The sequence below is a fragment of the Capricornis sumatraensis genome, chromosome 6, assembly GCF_032405125.1.
Source record: "Capricornis sumatraensis isolate serow.1 chromosome 6, serow.2, whole genome shotgun sequence".
In the NCBI taxonomy this organism is placed as follows: domain Eukaryota; kingdom Metazoa; phylum Chordata; class Mammalia; order Artiodactyla; family Bovidae; genus Capricornis; species Capricornis sumatraensis.
The window spans coordinates 53,265,521-53,289,555 of NC_091074.1; the positions used below are offsets into that span (position 1 = coordinate 53,265,521).

General features: G+C 42.1%; 1 protein-coding gene across 1 annotated transcript in view; it reads left to right on the forward strand.

Moving 5' to 3' along the window:
• Window positions 1-24,035, forward strand: part of PIP5K1B (phosphatidylinositol-4-phosphate 5-kinase type 1 beta) — a 357,761-nt gene that overhangs the window by 325,051 nt on the left and 8,675 nt on the right. Inside the window, exon 14 of the mRNA XM_068974227.1 lies at window positions 9,624-9,738. Coding sequence (XP_068830328.1) covers window positions 9,624-9,738 — 115 coding nt within the window. The remainder of the gene's footprint in view (window positions 1-9,623; window positions 9,739-24,035) is intronic.

Consider the following 24,035-nt stretch of genomic DNA (forward strand, 5'->3'; position numbering starts at 1 on the left):
CACAGTATAAACATCACCATTTGAGGAGGACTGCTAGCTTTAAAATGTGTGTGGGAGGATGTTGAAAAGAAAAATAAAATCTCCTAGAGATAGATGGTGGAAAAGTTCCTTGAACTTGGATGGGGGTTCTTTCTTGAAAGAATTCTCCCTCCAGCCACCACCCACAGATGCACACATGCTTTTCTCAAAGGGAGGGCCCTGCCTCCTTCCTCTGCCTGCTTCTGAGGCTGCTGGTGGCAGGAGCTCAGCTGTTTCAGCTCTCCCAGCAGCTGTGGCTTCCTGTCCCCAGAACTAATAGACCAGGCAGCACGCTGTTTGCTGCTCTCTTCCCCTGCCGGTTCAAAGCGCAGCTTTCTGCACTGGGTCTCCAGCGGTCTCTGTGCCTCGGGCAACACTTAACGCAGGGACAGAGGAGAGTTAAGCCCCAGCACTAGACCCGTAGGTGGCCGTCATTCAATTCCAGAGAGAGAGCCTGCCGCTCTGCTTGCCTTCATTAGGCAGCCTCCCTGTCTAAAAATAGCCAAAGTGGGAGAGCGTGGAAGAGCAGCAGCCATGCTCGTGGCTGTAAAGGAGAAAAGAGACAGAAAGCAGCAGATCCTGCTGAAAGCCTGGCAGGGCAGGTTAGGAAGGCGGGTGGTGTTCTGTATGCAGTAGCCATGGCCAAGGGCTTCCCCGTGCTCTGGGTCCACACCAGGGGTCTTGCAGATGTGCCTATACAGTCAACCCAGGAGCTCGTGTAAAGGAGATGCTCATCCTGGCAAGGGCATGAGATTTGCTGCAGGCCGACACTCTCCCAGCTGTACCTGGGAACCCCGTGCCAGGGCTTCAGAACTCTACACCCTGGAGCAGCCTCCGCCCCCGAGCCACGCCAGCCAGAAGTGAGCTTTTCTAAGACACGCACGTGACCTTGGCTTGACCATCACATCAGAAGTGCCTGAGTCCTGCAGGGAGGGACCTGCTCCTAAGCACATGTGTCTCTAGGACTGAACAAGTATTTGTAGCCTTTAAGTGAGACTAGGCTGTACTTGTGGGTTTTCTCTGCGAGGAGAACTTTCCTGTCCACATTTCTTATCATCAGTCAGTATTCCGGTAGGTAGCTAAACTTAGCCTAGCAGAAAAAGAATTCTTCCCCAGTGTTACAATAAAGCCGACCTCCTCAGACATACCTACTGTCCCCCAGGAAGCAAGCAGAGTCCCAGAGGTAGAAGTCACAGTGGCGCCCTGGGTCGTTTAGACAGAAAAGCATTACCCTCTGTTGGCCTTTCTCTCACTTGCAGTCTGACTCGGTCCTCTTGATTGACGGCCCTGGGAGGTGGGCTCAGTGGGGACTGCATTCTCACTTGAAGAGGAGGAGCTGGGAGCTCAGGGTCAAGCTTGCCCAGTATTGTAACTAATAATCGAAGAAGCAGGGCTTGTATTCAGGCCTTCACCCTTAGTCCAGATACTCCCTAGGTTTACCCCCATGGCACTCAGTCCATTTCTAAAGGGCAAAAACCTCCAAACATGAAGCAGCCTAAAACAGGGTATAAATTTAAGCAAAGATTTTAAAAGACTCCATTTAACCTTGATGTTGGAAACATGTTTCTTCGCATGGCCCAGCAATCATGATTTTGAATCTAGAGAGGAAAATGTAAACCTAACTCAGTGTTGCCTAGGCATTAACAAGATTTTCAATAGTCATAATAATAAACTCTATGGAGCGATTTTCTATTTTTAGAATCAATCCATGGACAAAGCACAGAAAAATTGGTTATAGCTATAAGATAAGGAATATAAATATTAATAGCTATGACACAGTGGGAAGGCAAGGACCAAGATTAAATAATGTGGGAAATTAAAGATATATGGTATATGGTTGATGGAGTAGAAAAGGTTATCAAGTATATGATTTACAGTTACACAATAAATAAAATAGAAACAGTAAATGTTGGGAGGAAGTGCAGAGGAGGAGGAGGCAAACATCCTTTGTACTGAATCGATAGATGCTGCCTTGGGTTGATAATATATTTTATTCCCTGATTCATCAAAAGATATGAAGGAAACCACCAGAAGGGCTAAAAAGAGAAATGGTGAAAGGCGCTGCCCTTGGGGAGATGACTGAGGTACGGGCGGGAGCAGGAGGTTGTTTATCATAAGTCATCTGTATCATATGATATATTATGTTATTACTTTGACAAAAAAGGCAGGGAGGGGATAACTTTTGAAAGACAAAAACTGTGCTTTGTACCATATGTTCTCTGAGCAAGTGCCCCCATGAGGATCAGCTATAAAACACTCATTAGGTCTGCAAAAAGAAATCAGAGTGTTCCAGGCTATAAAATTACCTATGCCTGTTTTCAGCAGTCCAGCCAGGCTAATGTTCTCCAATGAAGCCAAACTAATGTTGCTGGTAAAAGAAAGGAACATTTTTGTAAATGACAGAGAGGCCTGAGCGGCATCAGAGAGCCACTAACGTCAGCTCCCAGGGGGAGCTAGGACATAAAATTCCCCCTCCTTATCCTGCTTAACCTGTGACAAGTTTGTGACGTGTCCAGAGACCAGAGCAGCTGAAGAATGTTGGCAGTGCCTCTGCTTTTATGAGGGAGGAAAAAAACTAGATAGATTAACAGTTTCCTGAGCGCCTTGCTGCAAATTAGGTGCAATTAGCCCTCAGACCATCTAAATTGAGGGAATTGTGGCAAAACTTGATGGTGCAGAACCCAGGCAGCCAGCCCGACTCAAACCTGTTCACATAAAATTGCTTCTAGAAATGGATCTTCCCAAGCTGCGAGGCTGAAAAATGGCAGGCCTTCTGACTAGATTGCTCAGTTTTGAAGGCACTCCTCCCAAGAGAGTGTGACCCCTAAAATGGAATCTGGAAAACTCAGGCAGAGACATTAGAAATCAATTCCAAATAGGCTTGTGCCCGAGAAGTCAACAGTGAAGTAAGGAAACCGAGCAATAGCAAGACTATTACCAGTGTCAGAACTGGAGAGAAACAAACATGAAATCGATCAGTGACATAAACATTTAAGTGAAAATCCCTTTTAGAACATATTTTACCTTTCTACTTGGGGCATCTTCAAGGGAAGAGGAATTTGCTGTAGGCTGCGGATGCGTTTATTTACATTGGATGGTTTATTCTTGCATTATCTCCCTACTCTTTTATGGATTGTACTTCATTAATTTTTTAAGTAGCAATGGACAAACATATCCACATTCAAGTATACAGTATAAAGATTCTTAAAGCCCAGATAATACTTTATGTCCTTGTGTGAAGCATTTTCATGTATAACCTTTACTAACCTCTTTGCTAAAAAACAGCAGCAGAATGTTAAAATGAAGTATTTTGACTATCAGTTTCAGCAGAGACCCAAAACAAAAGCAAGGTGTGAGACTGCAGGACATGCAAAGGAAGTGGTCAGAAACCATTTAGCTGACTACTTACAGTCTTTGAGCAAAGTTAGAGAAGCCAGGAAGAGTTGGCAGTTTGAATGTGATCTTTAGAGAGCTGTAAGGGAGTTGGGGTGCCTGTGCCTGCTGGGATGAGGCTTCAGAGACCTTGATAGTGCCCCATGGGACATAGGGGACCTGGCTGTGTCCCCTGGTTTCTGACTCATGCCTAAGGCCCTGAAAACTCCAGTGGCAGAGCAGGGAAACTGTGCTGCTTGGGAATGGTCTGTGCTGCTAACTCACCTCTCTCTTATTTTTCTCCTTAGTGCTTTTGACCAACATACTATATATTTTAAGTATTTTCCTCTCATTACCTGTTTTCCTCAATGCTATGTAAGTTCCATGAGTCAGAGATCTTTGTTTAATCTCTACTGCATCCTGGCGCCTAGAATACAATGTGCAAAAATAGGTATTTGTGTTGGACGTTTGCTGTAACTCCAGTAATCCTGCATGTTCAGTGTTGCTCTCATTTTACATGTAGGAAACTGGAGTTTCCAGTAACTGGAGGGGTTAAGAAACGCATCCAGTATTGCATATACAGCTAAGAGGAAAAGCCAGAATTCAAAGCAAAGATGGTGAAAGTGAAAGTCGCTCAGTCGTGTCTGACTCTGCGACCCAGAATTCTCCAGGCCAGAATACTGGAGTGGGTAGCCTTTCCCTTCTCCAGGGATCTTCCCAACCCAGGTCTCTCGCATTGCAGGTGGATTTTTTCCCAGCTGAGCCATGCCTGTAATGCCTTATCGGCTGAGGTATCTGTTTCTCTGAAGTGTATTCTCATCCTTTCTTGGGCAGCAGAGAGGACCTAATCTTTTTAGGGAAGCAAAATGCCAGTTCTATACTTGCATATCACTCAGTACATACTGAATAATGAAGACAACAAATATTTTTTTAAAGATTAATTGATTACATAGCTTTTGCTATTTAATGTCAGATTATTCCAAGAGCATTTAATGTGACTTTATAAATGCCCAATTGTTTACACAGGGCTAAATGTTTATATGTGTTTTTTAAGTGTTTAAACAGTAGAAGCTTATATACCTCTCTATTCTTGTTAACTATCAGATATTCATTTTTAATATGTTACTTTTTTTAAATTGTGGTAACATACCCACAACACAAAATTTACCATCTTAACCATTTTTAAGTGAACAGTTCAACATTCAAACTATATTCACATTGTTGTGCAACCAGTCTCCAGAACTTTTTCATCTTGAAAAACTGAACCTCTGCCCACTAAACAACTCCCCACTTCCCCCTCCCCTCAGCACCTGGCAACCACCCTTCTACTTCCTTCTTTGAATCTGACTCCTCACATGAGGAAGTTGGTGAAATTATACCATCTGTTGGCTACTGTGAATAAGGCTGCTGTGAAATTGATGTATTAATTTTAGGGCTGTCATAACAAAGTACACAGACTAAGTGGCTTAAACAACAGAAATTTATTTTCTCACAGTTCTGGAGGCTAGAGGTCCAAGATCAAGGTGTCAGTCAGGTTGGTTTTCTCTGAGGCGGCTCTCCTTGGCTTGCAGATGGCTGTCTTCTTCCTCTTCACATGGTCTTTCCTCTGTGTATCCAAGTCCTAATCCCTTCCTCCTCTTCTCGTAAGGACACAAATCATATTGAATTAGAGCCATCCCAATTATGTCACTTAACCTTAATTATACCTCTTTAAGGAGCCTATCTCCAAATACCAACACATACTAAAGTACTGGGGGTTAGGACTTTAAGATATAAATGGAGGCTGGAGGGAAGCCCACAGTTCAGCCCATAACACTGAGGGAACAAATATCTGAGACCCTGTTTTCCATTCTTTGGGGTATATATGAGATAGCTGCCTCGTGTGGTAATTCTATTTTAACTTTTTTGAGAAAGATAAATATGTTGCTTTGTACAGCATATTTTGCCTACTTACTTTTCCTCAAACCTCTCTGGCCATAACTCTTCTCAAACAAAAGATCTCCACAGCTCACATCAAGCATCAAATCCGCATTTGTTTTTGCTGGCTTATGGGATGATCCTCAAGCTCCTAGGCACACTGGTCTCAGCTCCCTCAATTTCTGCAGTGGCAAGTTTCTAAAATTTCATCAGGAGTGACCATAGAAAAGGTGTTTAATTGGAAAACAAAGTTCATATTCTAGCTCTATTCGACTCTAGTGTGACCTTGAGCAAGTTTCTATGCCTCTCAAGCCTCGGCTTCTTCATACAGTGCAGTAAGGATGTTGGGCTGACATACACACAGAGGGACCAGGCAGAGATGATGCCAATGGTGAGAACAGGCCTGGTGTGTGACGCAGAAGACAGCAGTAGGGACGCTGGAACAATGGAGAGGACATGCCTCAGCCTCATCGCTACTCACAAATGTGGGCTTGGAGTTGCCTGCCCATCTCATTTCTCATTAGAATCTGTGGAAGACTGGATTTTGTAGGAATTTCCTGTTACTTAATTTAGCAATCATTCAAATTTTTAAAAAAATCTCTTTGGGCCCAAAACATACTTCTCCCAGCCAGCCTGGGTCCGTGGGCCAGCAGTTTGCATTTTCTAGGCAGACCTTCCTCCGGGATAGAGGTCCCCTCACCTCTGCTCCTGCATCAGCAGCGCTAGCTAGCCCTGAGACTCTGCAGATGGTCCCCAGCTTCCCCAGCCTGCAGTATAGCATCTCTCCACCATTCTGTATGAGTTCCTTTATGACCAGCATTTTTTCACTTACCAAGGTCCACCTATATTGCTGCATAGATAACACTTTTACTATATTTATTGCCAAGTAATATTCCATTGTATGAATTACTTATCCATTCATCAACTGGTGGACTTTTGGGTTATTTCCACTTGTTGGCTATTATGAGTAATGCTGCTGTGTATGTTCATGTGCAGTTCTTTGCGTAGGCATGTATTTTTCCATTTTCCTTACATATATACCAAGGAGTGGAACTGCTGAGTTGTATGGTTTTGAAGATTCACCAAAATGTTTTCCAAACTAGCGTCATCATTTTACATGCCTATCAGCAATGGAGGAGGGCTCCAGTTTTTCCGTATCATCTGTCTTTTTTATTATAGCCATCCTAGTAGCTGTGAAGTAGTGGTATCTCATTGTGCTTTTGATTTGCATTTTCCTAATGACTAATAATGTTGAGCATCTTGACATGCATTTATTGGCCATTTGTATATCTTTGGAGAAATGTCTATTCATATCCTATGACCATTTTTAATTGAGTTGTCTTTTTACTGTTGTACTATGAGAGTTTTTTATATACTCTGGATATCTCATTTTTGTCCCCCAAATTTAAGGATGCTCAGAATATTCTTCTTACTAAGATAGGATATTATTCTAACATGTGCAAAACAGGGTAAATTAACAGAAGGTCTTTTCTTTTAATATGCCTGATGGATGTTATTAAATTTGACCATATGGTATTAAGGAAATATAGTATTTTCTCTGTAATCTATTATATTTTAGCTAAAATAGCTGCAGAAGCAAATGGCAACCCACTCCAGTATTCTTGCTGGGAAAATCCCATAGACAGAGGAATCTGGTGAGCTGCAGTCCATAGGGTTGCAAAGAGTCGGACACAACTGAGCAAGTGACCATAAGCTGATAAATGTACCTGTTAAACCCCAAAGAAAACTGTTTTTCTATTTGCATTTGGTTTTAACCATGCTAGTGACTCATTCATATGTTCCAAAAGTAAAACAAATATTAGGTTGAAAAATACTTACTAAAGGATTTACTCCTAGGGAGGTGAACTCTGAATCACAGAAGGACCAAAAAAAAAAAAGGAGGAGAATTACTTTTTGCTATATTTTATACTACAGGTGGTATGCTATTAAAAAATTAAATTTTAAAAAGAAAAAGCACTTCTAGAACATCTTGGTTATACCCTTAATCTTAGGATGGAAATAATTTAAAATCATGACCAAAAACTCAGACAAGATGAGAGAAGCTTAGATTTGAACCTCATCAAGTAAATTATGGTTACAAAATAACCCAGAAGCCATTAGAGATTTTTGCATTGTATTAAATGTGAACTATACATATTTTGCAACCACTTTGTTTCCTGGTTTGATGTTTAAGTAGATAAAGCATTCATCTTTCTCCTAAGGCTTAACCAGGCAGGACTGCTCCCTACCCATGGGATTAGAGAGTGGCATCTTAGCAGTCAAAAGGCAAAAGCCAATTCAAGCCCATCACAGCATCCTTGTTTTTGATCCAGAAAATAACCTGAGCAACATTCATTACCATGCAGTGCCTCTCCAAGCAGCATCCCTTGAAACCTGATGGTTTATTTAACCCAAGAAATCTGTAAAGGTTTATAATATAAAGTCAACAGCTCGGTGGAAAGAGGCCACATTCACCTTGATCTTTAAAAATCAATCAAAACACACAGTTTCCCACCTTGTATAACCCATCTTGGGTTTTTGAAAAGCAGGAGGACTTTTTTTTTCTGTGTCTAGAATTTAAAGAGAAATTTTATCAAGCCAAAGTGAAGTGGCTTTCACCCCTGAGTTTCCAAATTCTCAAATATCACCAAATGGAAAACCTATGGGAGATTCCCTGCTTCCCTTTCCTCTTATTACTAGTCTGGGTTCTCACAATTTTGTGTTATGTGTTCTACAAATGAACCTGATTTCGTAAGATCCATATAATTCTTCTGAGAAAATTTTTTTAATATTGAAGAGCTCAGAATTCTATTTCATGTATCTTCAATGAACAAGTATGTACAGAAGTAGAATTATGTGTCATGCCCAGAAGACGGAGGACTGAGGAGTACAATGACCTCAATAAGTCACCTATCTGGGAAGCTCGGACAAGAAGCCCAGGGGGTGACTTTAGGTGAGCGTTTTCAATGGAGTGAGCTGAGAGCTCAGCCCCCAGGGGTGATGGGTCCTGGTGATGGGGAGGTGAGTGAGGAGGCCAGACTTCTCTCCTGCTCTCAGCCTTGGTGCCCAGGCAAAGCCCCAGCCAGGTCTGTCCCACGTGGCTGCCAGCCAGACCCCCTAGCCCACCACTTCTAACACCAACATCAGACTCTTCCACCATTGTGTGTAGATATTTTGTTCCTGAAAACCACATGGAAAATTTCCACAGGTTAAAAATATAACTAACTTTTATTTCAGTAGGGCGGAAGACTGTACATTCCTGAGTCCCTAAATTCCCAATTTAAACACTGTCAGTGTTAGCTGCAGGCCATGGGATCGCAGAGAGTCAGACGCAACTGAACTGAACTGAATGTTAGTGTATGTGTGCGCTTAGTCATTTCTGACTCTTCAGGACCCCGTGGACTTAGCCCACCAGGCTCCTCTGTTCATGGAATTCTCCAGGCAAGAATACTGGAGTAGGTTTCCATTTCCTACTCCAGGGGATCTTCCCAACCCAGCACTGGAATCTGTGTCTCTTGTATCTCCCGCATAGGCAGGCAGATTCTTTACACTAATGGACCATTTACCTAACACTGGTTATCATGTCATGACAAAACAAGCTGGCTTCCCTTCCATAAAGGACTCCAGAACTGTCTACCTGAATTCCTTTGGCTTTTGTTGTTATCCTTGTTAGGAAGGGTCCATCTCAACTGTCCTCACAAAGCACATGACACAGAGCTCTGTATTTATGTGATTCATTATTACTCCAACTGTTGGCCTTGAATCAGCAGCAAGAGCATCACCAGGGAGCTTGTTACCATGGGCTCCATGTCAGACCCAGTCAAACTCTGGGGGTGGGGCCCAGGAGTTTGGGCTATCACAAGGCCCCCCACCCCCCACCAAGGGGATTCTGCTGCACTTTTAGGTTTGAAGAAAGAAATCATCAATGCTAATAAGGGATCAGGTTATCTTCTATAAGCTAGAAAAAACATCAATACTGTTGAGAAAAGCAGTTAAGCAGTGAGAGCTAACTATTCAGAGCTGGAGATGGGCCTCTAGATTGCCAGAAGTCCACCCTCTCAAGGTGTGGGGCCCACAGATCACCTCTCAGAAATACAAAGTGTCTCATGCACTGAAGTTGACAGAGAAAAGGCACAGCCCATAAAGCCAGATTCTTCAGACATAAGCGCACATACCTCTAGGTGTGACTGTATCTCCTTCAAACACCCCACATTTTTCTTTCCCCCAAAGCTTACCCACCTCAGCCACCCCTTGGGAGGGGTCCTTGAATTTTGTTCTGAAGGCCACATGCTCATCATTCTTCCTTATTTTTCCAGTAAAGGGTTACCTTCCAGTTCCACCTTTACCTTGGAAGAGGGGACCATCTACTTGACTTCTGAGCCAAATGCTCTGGAAATGCAAGATGATGCCTCCGTGCTTGATGTCTATTTAGTAAGTAATATCTGGTTTCTTCCCCGTCTTTCCCCCTCGTTTACAAATGGATCCAGGCCATAGCTCATACAAGAACAAGTTCTGTAAGGTAAGGCATATTTGAGTTTAAAAAAAACAATGGCACCCCATCACTTCTACAAACAGTGCATCTTTTCACAAATTTTATGTCATCCCACAGTTCTTATAGAACAGCACACGGAAGAATATTGAGGATAAAATCCTAAATCACCATATGTAATGAGAGCAAATCCCCTATTGTTGAAGCCAACTGGGGCACCTTGGTGTCATTCTTCACAAACTAACATCTATTTTGACTCAATTGTATCCACTTGTGTGGGGGTATGTGGGTTCATGTAGCCAAATAATGAAGCCAAAGCTGAGATCAGTGCAGTGCAAACCTTGTTCAATGGCAGAAGAATGGAGAGGTGAGAATATAGTTCACAGGTCAGCTTCTCCCCCGTGTGGTGAGAAGGGTTTGATTTTAGAGAGTAAAGACAAAAGGTGGAGGGATGAGATGAAGCTGAGTGGAGGCATGTGCAATAGTCTATGTGGGAAGGGACAGGGATTTTTGAGGGAGTAGGGTGCCACTCTTTTTATCCTTTTTGGTCCTTAATTTCCAGTTGTGACCACCAGTGGGTATGTCACTTAATTCACTAATGTAGTAAAATCAGTGTTTAATGAGATTCAGGGTCTGTCTGAGGTCAGATTTATCATCATCTTGGTCCCTGCTGGTTCCATCTGGGTTTTTGGTTTTTGCTTCTCTCCTTATAACTTCCTTTCTTATCTCTTGATCCTGTGACTTAAAAGATTTATGTTAACTCCTACTGAAGGTAGAGGTTGGCAGGTTTTGAGCAAGGACTCGGTGTAGCTCTGGCAACTCTTTGTGCTCTTATTGACCAAAAGAGGGAATGAACACCTACCTCACAAGGCTGCTTGATAACAGCCATTCTGACAGGTGTGTGGTTGTGATTTGCATTCTCCTGACGATTAGGGACGTTGAGTCTCTTTTCATATGTCTGTTGGCCATCTATAGGTCTTTGGAAAAACGCTTATTCTGGTCCTCTGCCTATTTTTTAACCTGGTTGCTTATATATATAAACAATCAGATTGTTTATATGTATATACACATATAACATAATGTATATATAAATAATCAGGTTTCATATATATATATATAGAGAGAGAGAGTTGTATGACTTATTTATATATTTTGGATATTAACCCATTATCAGACATATCATTTGCAGATGCCTTCTCCCATTCAGTAGGTTTTCATAGCATAGTATTTTGAACAATAATTATAATGGCCAAATTGGGTACATACCATAGGCAGGCATTATACCAATGCTTTTCTTACACTAACCCTTTCATAAGGTAGGTGTTCTACTTGCCTCCATTCATGCAGATGAGGAACCTGGGGCTTAACGGATCAGTTTTCAGAACTTTTAAGTGGCAGAGCCAAAATTCAAATCCAGCTCCTGCCTAAGCCCCCATCATTGTAATATTATCCATGAAGCCCCTATCACTGCAGTTGTTCCTGGTTGATGCATCCATCTCATTGGAATCATGCTCCTAATGAAGGCAAGAAGTGGATCCAAAAAGGGAGGAGTGAGGATTTTTAGTTTTTATAAAATTCCTCTTTCATCCTTTCTATTTTTTTAAGTTTTTGTTGCCTCAGTTCCTAAACCTTTTGATCTCTGGATCCCTTCATATTCTAAACGTTGAGGATCCCAGATAGCTTTTGTATATGTGGATTACATCTATCAATATTTTGTATTTTTAAAATTAAAATGAGAAATTTCAAAAATATTGATTTGAAACAACTATTAAAATGTTAAATGTATTTTTATGAAAGTTTCTATTTTTCAGAACGAAAATAAGCTTAGTGAAAAGAGTGGCACTATTTTATGTTTTTGCAATCCCTCTTGTAAGAAGCTGGATGTCTGCTTCTACATTGATCTGGCATGATATGGCATGTGACTGTACTCCACTGTGCACCCATGAGAGGGAATGAGAAAGGCAAATAACATCTTAGTATCAACAGGAAAATAGTTTGACCTCATGGATCCCCAGAACTGGTCTCCCACACCGTTGTTCTAGTACTTTATCTTATTCCCTTCTACTTGTGCAGAACCAAATGAGACAGGAATTAATTAGAAATAGGCACTGAGATTCTATGCTTATCTCTGCCTCTCATTAATCACTGATGGTGAATTAATCACCCTTTTTGGTCCTTAGTTTTCTCATCTATGAAATGGATCATTAAATCACCTCTTAAGACCCCTTCCAGCTCTGACTGCCCGTGGCCTATTCTAAATTACAAGAAGTTCCAGAAATAAGGTGTTTTTTTTCCCCTCAGAATAGCTACAAGCTGTTTTTTCATATTGCAGTTTCATCACACATTCTACCGTCAACCTTCACAGTATTTCAACTTTTGTGGCAACACATTCAGAAAATTCTGCACCATTAACTTATATTTCTAGGGTGTGTTTTCACTCTGGAGATTATTTTGCATGCTCTTCCAATCTGAGAGGACACAATTAACTGCCCTCCCTTCAATATTTTCTTTTTTTTTTTTTTTCCTTCAATATTTTCATTTGCCTCCGCACTATGAAAAGAATGGATGGCGAAGAAAAGCATCAGAAAGGAAAACCAATCTTGCCAACGTCTTTGTCTCTCCTTCCTCTTGACCTGATTAGAATCCTCTTAATCATAGCCATCTTTACTGAAAGGGCAGTTGAACGTTTTTGTGGTGATATTATACTAGGTGTTGTAACCAAACATAAATTTTTCTTATAATGTTTCTCCTCCTTTAAGAGTTATTGGTTGTGCTACCACTTGCTAGTGCTACTATTTATATACTAATGGACAATACTGTTTACATCTCTTTAAAATATAATTTAAACTCAAATGATTTATGCACACCAGACAACATAAGAAATTTCCTTTTTAAAGATGCACTTATAAATATCACTCATTATTAGAGAAATGCAAATCAAAACTACAATGAGGTATCACCTCACATTGGTCAAAATGGCCATTATCAAAAAAATATACAAACAATAAACGCTGGAGAGGGTGTGGAGAAACGGGAACCCTCTTGCCCTGTTGGTGGGAATGTAAATTGATACAGCCACTATGGAGAAGACTATAGAGGTTCCTTACAAAATTAGGACTAAATCTACCATATGACCCTGCAATACCAATATTGAGTATATACCCTGAGAAAACCATAATTCAAAGACACATATAAGCCAGTGTTCATTGCAGCACTATTTGCAACAGTTAGGACGTGGAAGCAACCTAGATGTCTAGATTATATCAATAAATGAATGGATAAAGAAGTTGTGGTACATATATACAGTAGTATATTAATCATTAAAAGGAATGAATTTGAGTGAGTTGTGGTGAGGTGGATGAATGTAGAGTCTGTTATACAGAGTGAAGTTAAGTCAGAAAGAGAAAAATGTATATTAACACATATATCCGGAATCTAGAAAAATGATACTCATGAACCTGTTTGCAGGCAGTAGCATTGATGTATATGCCACCACGTGTAGAAAGCTAGCGGGAAGCAGCTATAGAGCACAGGGAGCTGAGATCAGTGCTCTGGGACAACCTGCTCAGGTGGGATGGGGTCAGGGTTGGAGGGAGGCTCAGGAGGGAGGGGATATATGTATACTTATGTCTGATTCACGCTGTTGTACAGCAGAGCCCACCACAACACTGTAAAGCAATTAGCCTCAAATTAAAAAGATCCATCCCATTATGTGCATGTAAATTAGGCTAGCTATTCTGCTTTTTCCAGTAGTTTGACATAAAATTAAAAGGATAGGTTACCTTAAATGGCTGCTAGTTGTTCCATTATCCTTATTCAAGCATTTGGTTCAGGTTCCATGCTCCTAGTTATTTCTTGGAAAAAGGCCGTTCACCTTCACCCTGTAGTTCCAGGCTATCTGATTCATTTTCAAATTACATCATTGTGTTTTTTAAGATTCTGTCCAATGACCAAAGAGATGTTTTCCCCTGAATTTTGAGTTGATGACACAGATTGGAGTATTTAAAAGAATACAGCAGAGATGAACAGGCTCTTGATTTTAAATGGCCAATCATGCCGTCTTCATAATAGGGCCCGATTCTGCTTTTTGAATCATCCGATATTCTAAGGCAACTGATCATGGTAGCTGTCATTTGGTGTTAGTGCAAAGAGGAACAACCAACGAAGGCAGTGCAGCTGAAAAATGTTGTGGGTGAGAGTGTTCTTTTTTATGACTAACTGGGAATGGATGGGTAGGTAGGAGATAATGGAACTGCTTTATTAAATAATAGAGAAGTGAAAGAGGGCTACCACAAAATAACATTTTTCTTGCTTCTGTTATTCAGTCTTCATGCCCGTTTTGCTTTGCACCTTACGTATTAACAGCCTCCCAATAATATATCCTATCATCCAGATGTGTGTTTCTGCACGATGGCTGAAATGCAAAAACAGCTGAGGGCCAAGAAACAGTTAAGCCATTTTTTTTTAGCCATGCCACTATTGGCAATTAGTGTTCTGATATGCAGCTGTCAGACAGCTTGGTTATTTAATGTCTTCAGGGTGGTTAATAATACTCTTTAATCATGGGACGAAGGGTGGCAGAGAAGCGAAAATGATTGAATTAACAGCTTATCATACTATTATCTATAAAAAAAAAAGCTTGAGGAAAAAAAGACATTTTAAATTAGGTCACAGGGGTCCTAGAAAACTCAGTGGAACTTTTTGGCGAGAGACACTGCATTTCTGGACTTGACTTTCCTGACGCTGACGTTAATGACTTGTATGTGAAGCGTCGGCTCTCTGGAATCATTCCTTGCCTGAGCCAGCACTGGCTGCAAAGGACGTTTATTTGAAATGGTGGCAATTCTGTTGGCTTCTCAGCAGAGAGCTAGCATCCCTACCAACCAGAGATGCCGCAACATTTCTGGTAGGTCTTAGTGTGATCAAAATAGGAAGAGAGAGGCAGTGGCTGCCTTTGGTTTATAAGATGTTTGACCAGAATGCCAGTTTCTTCTACCGTCTGACCACAAGGTTGAGAAAGGAAGAGATTTCAGAAAGGGCAAAAAATAGGACCCTTTTCAAAGAGGGTTTGATCCTTTTAAGTCACTGACCAAATAATATTTCTGAGACAGGTGGAAAAGCTGACAAAATGGATCTGACTGCCTGCACCCCACGGCACCTAGAAAGGATTCGTCCTCAAACAAGAGTGACGCCAGCTTCAAATTAATGAGGCAACCCGTCAGTCTGGATTAGGTCTCTGTAGGATTTTTTTTTTTTTTTTAGCAAACGGCATTAAACTGCTGTTTAAGGATTAGCTTAGGGAATTGGAGTTATGAAGGCATACTGGCTTTCCAGTTAAATTAGGCCCACAGTTAATTGGATGACAGATTGCAGAGCTATGGTAGTTTTTTTCTTTTTGTCCTGGCTTTATAGTGAATTGTGGCCTTACAGGCCAGCTTGATTTCCACCTTTCTCAAGGCTGGTTTTGCTCTCAAGCTCACCTAAGGTTGCTATTCATCCAGGCCCTCGTTGGGCACCCCTGTTATTCTTTGTCTTTACCTCTCAACACCAGGCTCTCTCTCCTTCCCCACTCCCTCCAGAATCTTCTTGTCGCTTCTCTGCTTTCTATTTCCATCTTCTCCCTCATCATAGGAAACCAGTGTTTGCTAGTCTCCTAATAAGCCTTTTCAATTCTTGGGAAGAGTGTGTTTGTAGAACAGATTCTAATGGTATGAACCTGGGGTCTACCAGGCCCTGAGCCTTCTGGAAACAAAAAAAGCAAATTCAAAAGGAGAATTTAGGAAATGAAAACTTTAGGGAAAGTAAGTTTAAATCATATCCGTGGGACCTCATGAGCTGGGCTGTCCCTCATACCATTCACACTCTTGGGACCTGAGGAGGAATGGGAAAAGTGAGCAGAAGTGAGGAAATGGCAACCCACTCCAGTGTTGTTGTTGCCTGGAGAATCCCAGGGATGGGGGAGCCTGGTGGGCTGCCGTCTGTGGGGTCACACAGAGTCGGACACAACTGAAGCGACTTAGCAGTAGCAGCTAATACCAGACGACCTCATCTTAACTAGTTATATCTGCTAAGACCGTATTTCTGAATACGATCACATTTCAAGGCTCCAGGTGGATGTGAATTTTCAGGGGACAGTAGTCAACCAACTACACCACCTTACTGAGGACATGTGAAAGGGCACACATACCGTGTGTGTGTGTGTGTCAGTCACTCAGTCGTGTCTGACTCTCCGTGACCCCATGGAATGTAGCCCACCAGGCTTCTCTGTCCATGGAATTCTCCAGGCAGGAATACTGGAGTGGGTTGCCATTCCCTTGTCCAGGGGATCTTCCCAACTAAGCAATCAAACCCAGGTTTCCTGTCCTGCAAGCAGATTCTTTACCATCTGAGCCACCAGGGAAGTAAGGTTGGATATATGTTTCCAAATTATTGTGGACTGCTCGCAAAAGGTATCAGGTGAATGAATGTATTGATAGATACAGTCACATGTTGGGGACATACTGTGTGTTAGAAATAAAATCGCTGAGGATGGAGCAGGGCACTGGTATTTTTAAAAGCTCCCCACACATCCAGGGCTGAGACCAGTCAGCTTGTCGACAGGGACCTTCAGCTCTGAACACCCTATAATCCTTCTGTGCTAAATGGAAGGGAAAGTTCCCCCCTAAGAGCCCCTAAGATGGTTGGCCAGTTAGGAAAAATGCACTAGATTCTAAGGTGAACCTTCATTTATGAACTGGATATGGGACTGGGTTCCTGCAGCAGACACTACTGCCACCTAGTGGTAGGAAGGTGCCTCTGACCAACCCGGATAAGGAGTGATTAAGGTCCTGGAATTGAAATCTAAGTGCGAGTGTGAGGCTCGGAGGACTGTCTCCACTCCCTGTACTTACTTTATGGCAGCCTCTCGGCGCTGTGAACCCACGTTTGGCAGGGGTACATCCTTCAAACAGCAAAGGTATTTCCCTCTGACAGACATCTACCACCTTTCAAGTTGGAGTGGAGGCTGCATTACAATCAGACAGAAAAAATGAAGGTGCTAATTTTCCCTAGGATCCTAGCATGCCCTTCTCATCCATCAAGGCCAGATACACTTGAGCCTCTTTGTAAACCCTACGGCAATTTGGGGGTTAAACACAGAAAAATCCTTTTCACTGCTTAGGCAGCATCTTTAACGAAGTATCAACAAACATGGGGTGAAAAAAAGCCTTTTTTCCATTTTCAGTCTTGGACAGGCTGTTCTTTACAGCCACTCTACCCGCAGAGGACTATAGCTTTTGTGGTAGCTCCCAATACGGTTAAGTATGTGTGAGTGCTAAGTCACTTGAGTCGTGTCTGACTCTTTGTGACCTTATGGACTATAACCCGCCAGGCTCCTCTGTCCATGGAATTCTCTAAGCAAGAATACTGGAGTGGGTTGCCATTTCCTCCTCCAGGGGATCTTCCCAACCCAGGGATTGAACTCGTGTCTCTTATGAGTCTCCTGATTTGGCAGGCAGGTTCTTTACCACTAGCACCACCATAATAAAATTCAAATATAGGTCCTTATTTAAAAAACAAAAACAAGTTTCTAAATCCCAGTAATAGTACTGTATGTGTTTCCTAGGGCTGCCATAACGAAGTACTATAAACTGGGTGGTATAAACAACAGAACTGCATGTGTTGTTTCACAGTTCTGGAGGCTAGAAGTTCAAGGTCAAGGTGTTGGCAGGGTTCATCCCTTCTGAGGGCTGTAAGAGGATGAGCTCTTTCTGGCTTCTCTTCTTGGCCTGTGGATGGCCATTTTCTCCCTGTGTCTTCCTTCTGTGTGCCTGTGTATTCAAATTTCCCCCTTTTTATAAGCGTCTCAGTTATATCTAATCAGGGCCAGTCCTAATGACCTTACTTTAACTCCCTTACTCCTGTAGTACTGGGGGTTAAAGCTTGAACATATGAATAGGCCAAGGGGAACTGGGAGAGACAATGCAATCCATGCCGGCCACTGTGTTTTTGTGAAGAAAAAAATGGTACCAAGAAAAGTGATGGAAGGGAAAGGCCTGGTAGAGATGCAGCCTCTGGCTATGGCGTCTCTGGCAGCTCACCCTTGTCTTCTGCACAGGGAGAAAAACCAGTGGCCTCGTCCCAAGGCAGTGCTCCCTTTTGAATGAAGCTAGTCCCCACATTCTCCAGAGTGAATTCAGTTGCAGCCCCAGGGCTCTGTGATACATTAGATAATAAGATAACCATTTCGATTTACAATTAGCAACACTCACTGTAAAGTCCAATGTAGAACTGTCAGCCACATAAATCACTGCTGTCCTCCAGCTTCTCTTAGGTCTTTGGAAAACAAATCCATCAGGCCGGGAACTGTGTTAAAATATTGCTGCTATACTAACAGTTTTGAAATGAGAGGCCATAATCCTAAATCCATCCCTCGAGACACCCGGAATCAGTGCCAGGTTTATCTTGGGTCTGTTCTCATCTTATCAGTAATCTATCTGCTGGCTGGTGTGGAACACTTTGATAGGGCATTGGAGGCTGGCAGAAGGCCTGGGACTCCATGTGCTGCCAGCACTCGGGATTCAACAAACATTCTACATGATCGGCACAACGTGCTAGTTTTCTTCCAAATTGTACGTACCCTCCAAGGTCATTCCAAGTCCACTTTTTGCCTCAAGGCTTCTCAATTAAGGCCCTTTAGTCCCTGGTTCTTGGGAAAGAATCATTTCACCCCTGAGTCTGAGTCTTTTTTTTTTTTTTTTTTTTAAGTACTAAGGTAAGAAACAGCTGGGAGGAAGCTTCCTACCTGTAAAAACCCCATAGCAGTGGATTGAATTCCATACATAGACTGTCCTGATTCCTACAGCACTGGTGTCTGTACTTGTTCACCTCCTTTAAAAAATGGTGAGCTTTTGGACACCCGCTGCTGCTGTTCAAAGAGAAATCTCCTACTCCAATCTATTTCCAAGTGATCACACCTTGTGAAGTATCCTAACACGAGGCAGATATGAATATGATAAAATGAAAACACAGAACCTGATGTTTGAAGAAAAATTCCAGAGTACACGGTGACTCCTCAGAAACTCAAGCGTCTTTGAGAAGGCAATCCGGTGACCCCAGAGAAGGAGGGGACACCGGGCCCCAGGGGATGAGAGGGGTGAGACCCTGTGGAGCTTCTTGTGTGATTGTGGCAATGCAGAGTTTGGACTCAGATGAAGGGCGTGAGGCAGAATGCCTTGGTAGGTGCTCTCATGGCAACAGGGAGAACATTGGCCAAAAGAAGAAGAATGTGAGATAGGAACAGAAGGAAGCAGGGCTAGGGAAGAGGGGCTTGGAACAGGAAAAGGAAATAAATAAGGGACTTGCCACCTATGATAGCCTGCAGAGGAAATCAGTTTTTTCCTCAGGGGTATTTTGGCCAAGAGTTTCAATTTAAAATCAGAATGGGGCTGCCCTTGGACCCCAGAGAGGAAAAAATCATGCTTCCGTGGGACCCTGGGGCTGAACTGTGAGGCAACTGTAGTTAAAAAAGAACACCATCCATGAAGGTCAGGAGCTCTTGGAACAGTGAGACCTCAGGGACTATTTAGTGTGGTCATCTTAGCCAGTCTGACAGTCCTGAAACTCTGCCTTGTTTCAGCTCTGCCCTTAAATCCCCTCACAGCACATTCCAGATCTTACGAAATTCTCTTGGCTAAATATGCCTTTTAAACAGTAGGCTGAGGGTGTGTATGTGTTTCTTTCAGGAAAAAAGGGAGGGATGGAAATGAGCCTAGAAGTGAGACCTCGGAAGAGGAACGTCTCACTCCTGACACCCTCGGCACAGCACTCTAAAAAGTCACCCTCCAGAAACTTAGCCCATCATGAAGTGATCTACTTCAGGGGGACCCCTGGGGTAACCTGGCTGCCCCACAGTGGGGTCCACCCTCAGAAGGGGCTTTGTGTTTAGCAAACAGACTACTTCTGTTTTGCTGTGTTCCTCTGTGTGCATTGTACAGTTTCAGTCACAGAAGTACCTGAGCTTAAGTGGAAATAAACACACGAACCTCTCACACACCCACATATGTGGATAAACAATGCTAAGGACTTAGGCCATGGAAAGACCTAAATACTCCTTTCACACCAGCCGTTAGCACACCCTTTCCTTCGGGTCTCAGAATTTAAAACATCGCGGTTTCTCAGTGTCACATGCTTGGGGAACCCTGGCATCTGTGTGGACAGACGATGACGCACATGTGCACACGAGCAGTTGATGGCAAGAGCTCAGTGTCATTCTGTCTGTCCCTGCTTCCCTGAGATATGGCTGGTTCTCCCACCAAAGCACCAGTTCCTGTTTCTACTTCCGAAGCCATCAGGTGAGGAGAGGGTTGAGTTCCAGTACCTCAGAAGAAGTTGCTAGTGTTTGGGGAAGTAATACCTGAAGAGCCCATCTCTGTTGGAGAGCTGGAGGGGATCCTACATGTACCATATTTTGAAGAATAAACTCAAGCTATGAGTTTCTTCCCAGTATAGATAGACAGCTGATACTTTGTCTCTTCACTGATGGCTAATAAAGGATTTGTGGATTATAATTTGGAGAAAGGAAAATTGTTGCACACTTCATACTAAATATGAGATAACAAAATCACCTCTTCTCATTGTGGCCAAGTTTATCATCAGGGAGATACTGCTTATGACCTAAAGACCTTTCAGGCCACCTTGTTTTATTAGGGTTATAAATGGATACTTTCAGGTAACCAAACATGTCATTCCAGGATTACATTACAACATGGGTATAGAACTGGCAGTTCTCACCAACTTTGACATCCTTGTACCCTGAGGGTGAGAGTGGGTGTTTAATGAAGTTTACAGAATCTGCAACAAGACCCTCCAGTTTAAAAAAAAAAAAATTCCAGTGGAATGAGAGACAAGATGGCAGAGTAGAAGGACTTGCTCGCCTTCGCTCATGAAAACACCGAAATCACAACTAACTGCTGGTCAACAACCATTGACAAAAAAGACTTGAATCTACCAAAAAATATATTCTACACCAAGAGATAAAGAAGAAGCCACTATAAGATAGTAGGAGGGGCACATTAGCAACAAAATCAAATCACATACCAGTGGGTGATCCACAGACTGGAAAATAAATATATCGTAGAGGTTCTCCCACAGGAGTGAGAGTTCTAAGCCCCACTTCAGGCTCCCCTGCCTGGGGTTCTGGCAGCGGGAGGAGGAGCCCCCAGGGCATTTGTCTTTAAAGGCCGGTGGGGCTTTAGTGCAGGATCTCCAGAGTTCTGGGGGAAACAGACTCTGCTCTTGAAGGGTGCACACAGGTTTCACGTCAACTGGGACCCTGGGCAAAGCAGTGAGTCCATAAGAGCCTAGGCCAGACCTACTTGTGGGTCTTGGAGGGTGTCCTCAGGGCCTGGGGGTCAGCTTTGACTCACTGGGGGGCAAGGACACTGGTGGAGGCCCCAGGGAATACTCATTAGTGTGAGCTCTTGGGCAGCAAAAGCAGTTCTAAGAGGAAGTTTATAGCCACACGGTCTTACCTCAGGAAACAAGGAAAAGCACCTCAAACAACCTAACCTTACATATAAAGCAACTAGAGAAAGAATAAACAAAATCCAAATTAATTAGAAGGAAAAAATTATAAAGATTACAGCAGAAATAAATGAAATAGAAACAAAGAAAATAGAAAACATCAATGAAACTAAAAGCTGTTTCTTTGGAAAGATAAATTGATAAACCTTTTGTTAGACTCATCAAAAAAAAAGCTCAAATCAATAAAATCAGAAATAAAAAAAAGTTAAATCTGACACCACATAAATACAGATAATCATATGAGACCACTACAAGCGACTATATGCCAATAAAATAGACAACTGAGACAAAATGGAAAAATTCTTATTAGAAAGGCACAGTCTTCCAAGACTGAACCGGGAAGAAATAGGAGATATGAACAGACCAGTCACAAGTAAAAACTTTCAACAGACAAAAGTCCGGGACCAGATGGCTTCACAGGTGAATTCTAGCAGACATTTAGAGATGATGTAACACCTATCTTTCTGAAACTATTCCAAAAAATTGAAGAGGAAGAAACACTCCCAAACTCATTCTAGAAGGCCACCATCACCCTGATACCAAAACCAGACAAAGACACCACAAAGAAGAAAATTGCAGACCAATATCACCGAGGAATGTAGATGCAGAAATTCTTAACAAAATACTAGCAAACAGAATACAACAGTACATTAAAAGGATCATACACCATGATCAAGTGGGATTTATCCCAGGGATGCAGAGATTCTTCAATATCCACAAATCAATCAGTGTGATATACCACATGAACAAATTGAAGAATAAAAACCATATGATCATCTCAATAGATGCAAAAAAAGCTTTTGACAAAACTCTATGCTCATTTATGGTAAAAAACTCTCCAGAAAGTGGGCACAGAGGGAACCTACCTCAATATAATAAAGGTCATATATGACAGAGTCACAGCTAACATCATACTCAACAGTGAAAAGCTGAAGGCAGTTTCCTCTAAGGTTAGGAATAGGACACGAACATCCACTCTTACCTCTTTTATTAAACGCAGTTTTGAAAGTCCTAGCCATGGCAATCAGAGAAGAAAAAAGGAATCCGAATTGGAAAAGAAGTTAGCAGATAAAATGATACTGTACACAGAAAATCCAAAAGATGGTACCAGATAATTGTGAGAGTTCATCAGTCATTTCAGTAAGGCTGCAAGATACAAAATTAATACGCAGAAACCTGTTGCATTTTCAAATCAAAAAAATGACATATCACCTCACAGCAGTCATAACAGCCATCATCATCAACAATAAATGCTGGAGAGGGTGTGGAGAAAAGGGAACCCTCCTACACTGTTGGTAGGAATGTAAATTGGTACTATCACTTTGGAGAACAGTGTGGAGGTTCCTTAAAAAACTAAAAATAGAGCTACCATATAACCCAGCAATCCCACTCCTGGGCATATATCCAGAGAAAACCATAATCTGAAAGGATGCAGGCACTGTGATGTTCATTGCAGCGCTATTTACAACAGCCAGGACATGGAAGCAGCCTAAAAGTCCATTGACAGGAATGGGCAAAGATGTGATACATATACACAATGGAATAGTACTTACCATTAAAAAGAATGAAATACATTTATAGAGATGTGCATGGACCTGAAGCTGTCAGGCAGAGTAAAGTAAGTCAGAAAATGAAGCACAAACACTGTATAATATCACTTATATGTGGAATCTAGAAAAATAGTAGAGATGAACTTATTTGCAAAGCAGAAGTAGAGTCACAGATGAAGAGAACAAACTTACGGTTACCAAGAGGGGAAGGTGGGTGGGGTGAATTCAGAGACTGGAACTGACATATATACACTATGATTTATAAAATACATAACTAATGAGACTCTGCCGTATAGCACAGGGAACTCCACTCAGTGCTCTGTGGTGACCTATATGGGAAGAAAATCTGGAAAAGAGGGGATCTTTGTATACATAGGACTAATTCATTTTGCTGTACAGCAAGAAACTAACAAAACATCATAAAGTAATTGTGTGTTAGTCACTCAGTCATGTCCACCTCTTTGCAACCCCAAGGACTATAGCCCATCAGGCTCCTCTGTCCATGGAATTCTCCAGGCAAGAATACCGGAGTGGGTTGCTATTTCCTTCTCCAGGGGATCTTTCTGACCCAGGGATCGAACCTGGGGTCTCCTGTATTGTAGGCAGATTCTTTACCATCTGAGCCATCAGGGAAAGCAATTATACTCCAGTAAAAATTAATTTTAAATATTTGTTCCATTTCTATACACTTGCAATGAAAGGTCAGAAAGAGAAATTAACAAAATAATCCCATTTACCATAGCATCAAAAAGAATAAAATACCTAGGAATAAACCTACCTAAGGAGGCAAATTCATGGGGTCGCAGAGTCAGACACGACCGAGTGACTGAACTGAACTGAAAGGAGACAAAAGACCTGTACTCTGAAAACTGAGATGTTGATGAAAGAAATTGTTCAGTCGCTCAGTTGTGTCTGATTCTTTGCGACCCCATGGACTGCAGCACACCAGACTTCCCTGTCCTTGACAATCTCCCTGAGTTTGCTCAAACTCATCTCCATTGAGTTGGTGATGCCATCCAACCATCTCATAAGATGACACAAACAGATGGGAAGATATACCATGTTCTTGAATTGGAAGAATCAATATTGTCAAAATGACTATAATACTCCAGGCAACCTACAGGTTC